This window comes from Mus caroli, chromosome 1 (assembly GCF_900094665.2).
Source record: "Mus caroli chromosome 1, CAROLI_EIJ_v1.1, whole genome shotgun sequence".
In the NCBI taxonomy this organism is placed as follows: domain Eukaryota; kingdom Metazoa; phylum Chordata; class Mammalia; order Rodentia; family Muridae; genus Mus; species Mus caroli.
This window is the reverse complement of record NC_034570.1, coordinates 56195664-56204482: the sequence shown is the minus strand read 5'-3', so window position 1 is coordinate 56204482 and position 8819 is coordinate 56195664. Positions and strand designations below refer to the sequence as shown.

General features: G+C 38.2%; 1 protein-coding gene across 1 annotated transcript in view; it reads right to left on the bottom strand.

The window, feature by feature from the left end:
- The window catches only part of Pard3b (par-3 family cell polarity regulator beta), a 965568-nt gene that overhangs the window by 474013 nt on the left and 482736 nt on the right, over window positions 1-8819 (bottom strand). Inside the window, exon 5 of the mRNA XM_021162850.2 lies at window positions 2444-2532. Within this exon, the coding sequence (XP_021018509.1) occupies window positions 2444-2532 (89 nt within the window). The remainder of the gene's footprint in view (window positions 1-2443; window positions 2533-8819) is intronic.

Below are 8819 nucleotides of genomic sequence, written 5' to 3'. Positions count from 1 at the left end.
TGAGGAAAATATGTAATAAAAATATTAAAAATTAAAAAAAAAAGAAATTAGTCATGATACTTCTCTCAATTATCAGTTATTTCTTTCAGTTACTTATAACAAGGAAAAGCTGAATGAATTTTCTCCTGAAGCTAAAAATAAAATAAAATAACATAACCCAAAGCAAACAATTGTATACCTTATGATGGGTGTTCATACAGCATAGTGGGAAACATTTGCCAAAGATAGTATTAAAAAATTTAAATTAAAAATTAAACTCAAATAGAACAGAAACATTCTATCTATTATGGCTAGCTATAAAAATAAGCATACCAGCTTCTAAAAAGTGTGCCCAAAAATGTTCTTGAATGAATGCTTTATATTATGCAAGTTATTAAGAAAAATTCCTAATGAACAATGATTATAGCCATATGGCTGAAAAGCATAACGCTGAAGAGAGTCTACATGGTCACTTGATTAATGGTGGTTACCCTTTCAGAAGAAAGTAGCTGGTTCCATTAGAACTGTCTGGCACATGTTAGCACACGGACTTCATGAAAGAACGCTATGGACAAATGAGCATCGGCCAGGGCAGCACTTTCTATTGCTAGATTTATTGCTTCAGAAATGCAAATTTATCTTTTATGCTAAATTCAAACAAGTTTTTGAAAATAATGATAATGGAAACTATACAAGGTGATCCTATCCAATCTAAAATTTTCCAAACCCAAACTGCTCCAAAATATGAAACTTTTGAACACTGACATAATGCTCTGAGAAATCTGGGTTTTGTAGGATCTTAGGTATTTTCTTTGTCTTTCTTTTTTCTTTTCCTTTTCTCTCTTTTCTTTTCTTCTTTCTTTCTTTCTCTCACTCGCTCACTCGCTCGCTTGCTTTCTTGCTACATTTTCATGTACTGAAGGCTGGCCTTGAACTCAACTGTGTATCGGAGGATAATTCTGAGTGTCTGATCCTCCTGGCTCCATCTCTCATGTAAGTGTTGGAACTATAGGTGTGAGCTACCACTCTCGCCTTACATGGTTCTGGGGATAGGATGAACTTAGAGCTTCATGCGCAACCCTACTACTTCCATTTTGTAGTCAAGGAGAGATGGACGAGTAGAGATATGGCTTGTATCCAGGCAGTGTTGGTAGCTGTGACATTAGAGATCAGTACTAAGGGGAATAGTTGACGTCACATAATGTGCCACTTTCCTTAATGATACAAACAATTCTGGATGATGAAACAAATTCATTTTCCAAGCACCAAGTGAAATACTATAGGATTGTATGAATACAACCTACAGAAGTACTCATAGCTTAGAGGCAAATGAAACACTCAAACATAAAGAACGTTGAAGAGCTCTGTAAACTGCAGGGCAAAGACAAGAAAAAGTGATTTAAAAATCCTGGTTGCCCACTAGAAACCTCTTTTTGGGAGTAGTGAGATCATGGACCCTGGACTAGAATTTACCAGCCACTTCGCTATGCCAGCATAATTCCCACTGCACTCTAGATTGCATTCTTATGCTCACAAATATTTGTAGCTACCACTCCCTCCCCAGAGAAGCTTTTCTGGGCAGTTAATGGAGACTGGTGTAGAGAGCTACAACTAGACACAATATAGTGATTAACCAATTGTGGGAAGCCAGGCCTAATGTATACATCTACAGCATAGATCTGTATCTATGAGTCCGACATCTACAGCATGGTTTCTGTATCTATGGCTCGGACATCTACAGGATGGTTCTCTATCTATGACTCAGGGATCATAAGGAAGAGAAGGTAGAGAATTATGGGGCTAGAATATGGAGAAGTCTATTGTAAAACCATCTCTCCTAGAAATGGCTTGTACAATAACACCTGGCATTATCCATAGATAAGGAACTCCAGGCGGCCTTTGACTGTTGAGAGAGGGAGAATTGGCTTCTCCCAGAGCTGAGACCCCTCAATGGTCAGTCATCAGAGTAGTTAGCCTGGACAACAAAAAATGACTCAGCCTGTTGTATTCATATATTTGTGCATATAGATATATACATTGTATGTGTGTGTATCCACGTGTGCACATAGCAACAATTATAGAAGAGGAGGAAGCTATCAATTTGAGGCAGGGCATATAGGAAGTTGCAAGGTGACCTGGGAGAGGCTAGAGGGAGGAGAGTGAAGGGGGCCAGTGACATAATAGAATGTATAAGAAATAAAAATGAAAAAAAAAAAGAACAAAATCCTGAAGCAGAAGAGTATTAGAAGCCCCTAGTATTTGTACATGTAAGGTTTTCAGGAAAGTTCTCATGTTGCATACAAACGGGAAAAAGGAATAAGTAATCCATGTTTGAACTGAAATGTACCTTATTACACAGTTCTACTTTTCTCAGTATCTCCGACAAAATTAGAACAACTGAAGTTCATTAAGTAAAATGATGCCAAATTTAAATAAGTAAGAACATCCTATTTTCATAAAGTACCTCAGCTCATCCCTCGTTCTGTGCAGCGAAAGCAGCCCTGCCTGTTCACCATTCATAACTTCTTTGTTTTCCACGTTCTGGGCGGAATCCTGGAATGAAGAAAAGTCACAGGTTGTGGGTGCTGTACATACAGAATGGGAGCTTTGAACGAAACGTTTCAGGGAGGGGAGGAAACAGCATGGCGCTGGACACAGACAGTTGGCTCCCATTTCTTCTGAGACTGGAAACAGCTGTGAATGTCCTCAGTGTTTTCCAGGTGCCCCCCTCTCTTCTTTGGTTTCTGAAATGCTCAAATGGGCCATTTGCACAGGGCGATATGTTAACCGCAGGGGATACATCGCTTAACTTGCTGCTACTCAGCCTTAGGTTGGGGTATCGTGTTTTAAACTTGTTTTAGGGGAAAAAATACTAAAAGAAGTCTCCAGTGCTAAGTAATGAGAAAGGAGTTTTAATCATTTCTACATGCTGGTATTTCTACAACACAGTGAAATGTAACAAAAAAAAAAAAAAAAAAAAAAAAAAAAAAAAAAAAAAAAAAAAAAAAAAAGAAAAAGAAAAAAGAAAAAGAAAAATGTTTGGTTGTCCTGGAACTTGCTCCATAGACCAGGCTGATCTCAAAACTAGAGTTCCATCTTTGCCTCCTGAATTTGAAAATTAAAGGCATTCACTGCCACCATGCCCAGCTCTCCTGGTATACTTTTAGCATTTATTTATTAAATTTATTCATTTTAATTTTTTTTTGTGTGTGAGTGTTTTGCTTCTGTGTCTGTATCTGGTGCTTAGAGATGTCAGAAGACATTGGCACCCCTGGAACTTGAGATAGAGTGACTGTGAGCCACCAAGTGGATGCTGGTAATCAAACCTATGTCCAATAAGAGCAAAAAGTAAAAAAAGTGCTTTTAACCTCTCACTCCCTAAACTGGCTTTTAAAAATGTGTTTCATTTTATTTTTTATTTTTTTATTTTATTTATTTTTTATTTTTATTTTTTGGTTTTTCGAGACAGGGTTTCTCTGTATAGCCCTGGCTGTCCTGGAACTTACTTTGTAGATCAGGCTGGCCTGGAACTCAGAAATCCACCTGCCTCTGCCTCCTGAGTACTGGGATTAAAGGTGTGCGCCACCATGCCCGGCTAGGCTATCTGTTTCATTTTAAATGGATAGCAATATTTCAAGCTGGTGCTCCTTTTTTTGTTTTGTTTTTTTGTTTTGTTTTGTTTTGTTTTTTGTTTTGTTTTGTTTTGTTTTGTTTTGTTTTTTGCAAGAGATATTTTCCTTAATTCAATTTTCTGGTCTCCACACAGACAAATAAAAGGAAGGACAATCTAAAAGGTTAAGAATCTTTAGTAGTTGAGCATAGAGCACCTGTGAAAAGATATCTGAACGTTTTAATGTTCATATTATCCTTAGGAAATGCTAAAAGAAGTCAGATCATACAGAACCAACAAGGCAAAATTGAGCAAGTTAAAAAAAATACCTAGAGAGAAAGATTTAACCGAACTCTTGAACCTGTGATGGTCATGCATGTCAACATATTTCACAAGCATATTTATGCCCAAGTCATTCACTTTTTATCTGTTTATAAGACAATGAGCCTTGTGTGTGTTTCCCAGAGACAGTCAGAGCCTCCTGTATTGTTTTTAAAATACCGCAAAATGTTATGAATTAAAATTAAATATTGCATGATTTCTTCTAATTTCTGAGATGTCGGATTGGAGATCAGATGTCTGCAGGACTGACACTATAATGATGTAGGTGCCCATTCCCCTGACGCTGCAGCCTGACTGGAGCATCTGCAGATATGAAGGACCATATCATTCATTACTAGTCTGATTTTCCAATTCTGTTCATTTGGCTACTACTGTCTCATGCCAGCCATATACAGTGCTGCCCACCTTACATTTGCACTAAGTTTTGAAATCATGATGTGAGGTTCTTCCAGAATTATTTTCTTTTTCTATATGGGCTCAATATTCTGAGTCTCTTACGTGTCTACAACAATTTCAGATCCAGCATGTCTGGCAACTTCCACCTACACTGAGTATTTGACAGAGAACACACTTGATCTATACATCCTAATGCCAACAAAAAGGAGTATTTAGTTTAAGGGTTTAGTTCTATATTGTTGGATCTCCCTCTTCCATGTGGAAGTTTGTTATTGATCTCTAACAACGGCGGGAAAAGAATAAGCTTTCCGGCTCTAACTGCCTTACTAGAGGTTAAGGAGTTTTCCACCTAGTTTCAGTTAATGATAAGTAAAGGTTTTATTTATGTCAACACTATATATGTATGGAAATGTCAATTAAAATTTGAAATTAGTACAGAGAGAGTTGGAGTGTGATAATCTGATCAAGGGAAATTCAGAGCTGGCTATATTTTGAGCATAATCTATGCCAACAACTATACACTTAAAGAGAACACACATCGTGCTGGAGACACGTGTGGCAGTTTTAAGGGCCTGCTGCTTTTGTAGAGGACCCAAGGTAAACTCCCAGCACTAGTGTCTGATGTCTCACCACTGCCTGTAAGCTGATCTCCTGGGATCCAATACTCTCTTGTAGAATTATGTACACTTGTATTCGTGCACACACATTCCCACATCCATACTCAAAAATCATTAGACATAAAAGAAATTCCAACGAAACACATACCTAATCCTTACAAGGTAATATTCACATCCAAGAGAAAACATGCAGTGTTTGTCTTTTTGGCGCTGGGTTACTTCTTCCAGAATGATTGTTATTTAGCAGCATCCATTTAACCTGTAATTTTTATTTCTCTTAACACCTGAATGATATTCCTGGATATGAATGTACCTCATTTTCATTATCTATTTATCAGCTTATATGCATCTAGGGTGGTTCTAATCTCTGGTTATTATGAATAGAACAATGAGTATGGATGAACAAATATCTCTAAAGTATCATGTGGGGTCCTTCTGGTACATGTTCAAGACTTGATTATATATAGCAGGATCTTCTGGTAGAATATTTTTAGATTTTTTGAGGAACTCTGATACCGAATCTCATAGTGGCTATACCAGTTCACACTCCCATTAATAATGAATAAATATCCTCCTTTCTCCATATTTTCCCTATCATTAGCTGTGATTTATCTTATTAGTCTTAGCTATTGTGACTGGGGTAAGATGAAATCTCCAAGTGTTTTCAATCTTGCATTTTCCTGACAGCTAAGGTTGTTGAATGATTTTTAAGTGTTTCTCAAACATTTCTGTTTCAGTGAGAATTCTCTGCTTAGTTCTAGACACTCCTTTTAAGTTGGGTTATTTGTTTTTTATGATTTTCAGGTTTTTCTACTTTTTTGAATGTTACAGATACTAATCTTATGTCTGATATATAATAGAAACAGTTTTTTTTTCTCCATTCTGTAAGCGACCTCTTCGCTCAAATGATGGTGTCATTTGCAAGAGATAAATGCACATCCACAGGCTTTATGTCTTAGACAGTCGTCCCACTGTTTGAAAAGGAGCATCCAAAGCCCTTTTCCTTGCTACAACTATCATAAAGAGGAAGAAACTATAGTATATCCTCGCAGCTAACAGGCAGTGTTTGTCACTTGCCAAAATCACTTCTGTATATTGCAATAACAAACCCCTTTAGTATTCTCTGGGGATGAGGCAGGAAGGCAGATGCTGGAGGCAGTCCATGAAGACATAAAGCCAACTCCAAATTGACTCTGGCATCGCAGTGCCTCAAAACTTAGGGCAACGACAGCTGTCTCTTATTGGGTTATACAAAACCATTTTACCCTCAAAATTATTGGCACAAATGATTAAGGCACACTTCAGCTTTTCCTTCAGTACATTACATGATGAAATGAAGAGTCACGAACTCACACCTATCTAAAAATGAAAATGAGACTTTTCCTCCTATAGCTTACTTAAATAACTTGGAGAAAAAAAATCTGTAAAATCTTGACTTTTAAATTTGGGAGGAGAGAGACAAAAATAACTCTTGATTGTGCAGAACTAAAGGCTCAGCATAATGCTTGCTAAACAGCCTCCTTAGGTCTTAACTATAGTGGAGAAATATTAATTATGTGATTTAAAAATCCTGAAACTTGCCTCTAGAAAAAGAAGGAGAATGCTTTGGAGGGTGTATATTTAATTTTTAAAATAAAATCACTGCAACTTCTATTTTTACTGCTATATTAAAGCTGGGGTAAAGATGAGCTTCAGGGGAGGTAAAGTGGGGTGCTACTGTGAAGCCTGCCTGGTTTCCCCACATTACAACCCTTTCCTTCCCAGCGACCACTCCTGGCTACTCTTAAGTGTATCCTTTATCCTTCTATCCCACTATGGCACGGTGTATGTGGCCTTCACAAAAAGACAGGCTTAATTACCCCATTTTAAAAAGAGTGAACATTTTTAGCCACACTTTCAGGATCGTGGGAGCATTAATGACAGCCAGAATGTGTCGGATTTAAACAGCACTGCACTATTTTTAGCTTTAAAAAATCAACACTTACACAAATATTCCCAAACCAATTAGCAGCAGCTGGAGAGGAAAGGTGTTTACATTTTGTTACCACTGGTGCTAACTACAGCGAGTGCTCACAGGCTGCCAGAGAGGGCCCGGGCACCTGGAGGGCAACCTTCTCTTCAGGGGTCATCACAGTGTCAGGCACCAGGCTACTGCTCGGTGGTTCACAGTTTGTACAAGTCGCTGATTCCATGCAGGAGAGAGTACATTATTCACTATGAAGTGCTGCTATGATAGGCATCTCTCTCTTGGTGAGGAAAAAAAAAAAGTCGGAATAAAGGCTACCTAAATTTTCACTGTGCTCGCCTGGTTGGCCGTAACTGCAAAACAGTTTTATAGTGTGGTTTCTCATTTCTAAGATGAAAGCTATAGCAAGCTTCCTTATCAACAGTCACTTCTTAGATGGAGGGGGATACATGGTCTTGTCCTCCCCCCTCCCCACATTTTTAACCATTTGCCCATAAAACTTGAACTACAACTGAGTTGTGTTTCAAAACCTCCAGTGCATTTAAAAAGAAGATTTGCATTCTGAAAAGCCAGTCACAAGTTTCTTCTGAAATCACGCATGAGTTTTAGAATGAGAGTAAGAGCAACATTTATCCAGTAAAGATTTGAACGGGAGGCTATGTGCCTGGTGCTCATACATAAACATAATGTAAATTTTCAGATTAAAATTCTGGGCATAATTTCAGAATATTTGTTTTTACTTTTTAGAACAAAAATATCTTGCTAAAGTAAAAACAAACTGCATTTGCTATGCACACACTTGGAATTAACATGCATTTCAGTAGTCAGGCATTGTTCCACAAACTCTATCTAATATATGTTCTTCCTGCTGTAGACAGTGCCCGGCTGTGGAAGTCTCTGTTGACCCCATGAACACATTTCTAAGTGCTTCAGTCTCAGCAACTCAACAGGCAAAGCTTTTCCTACCTGAACTCACATGATTTTACTTTATATCCATGTATCTAGACATTAATAAAACATTTTTTAAATGCTAAATTATTAGTCAACTCAGTTATATTTTTTCTCCTTTATTTTATTGTAACATGTAAACTTTACCACGGACCAGAACCATTCAAGGCCTTAAAGAAACATATATTTCTGGACCCTACCCTAAAGTTGGAGACACAGGTATAGCCAAGGCCTGAGAGGCTTTATTGAAAGTATTTGATATTGCCAGGGAACAATGTTCATCAAGCCATGGAAGAACAGTGCTAGCTTGGTCCAGTCACTTTATACTTAAGGAAACAGAGACCCAGAATAGCAGAATGACTCTCCCCTCTTATATGCTATGGCAAAGCCATGTTTCAAGGTTCTTGAGTCTCCATCCCAGGCTCTTTGGGTATAATGGTGAATACTTAAGGAATGCTGACCCAGCTAGACCATGCTGACCAACCAAGCTGGAGCTCCCACTGTGGATTCTACTACCTTTCAAAGTCACTAACAAAGATATGCAGCCATGTATTAGAAACAGTGGTTGAGCAAACACATAGATGGATGGATGGATGGATGGATGATGAATGGATGAATAGGTAGATAGATAGATAGATAGATAGATAGATAGATAGATAGATAGACAGACATTTAAGTAAATGTGTTCTGGGTGCTTTTCTTGACCTCAAGGTATTTCACAAGTAACTAGATGTATATTCACTACATCCTTGTGTGACTTCTTGGCTTGTTTTGTTGTTTTTTGTTACATAGTTTCTCTGTGTAGCTCTGGATGTCCTAGAACTGTCTTTGTAGACCCAGCTGGCCTCCAAATCACAGAGGTCTGCCTGCTGCCTCTGCCTCTGCCTCTGCCTCTGCCTCTGCCTCTGCCTCTGCCTCTGCCTCTGCCTCTGCCTCTGCCTCTGCCTCTGCCTCTGCCTCT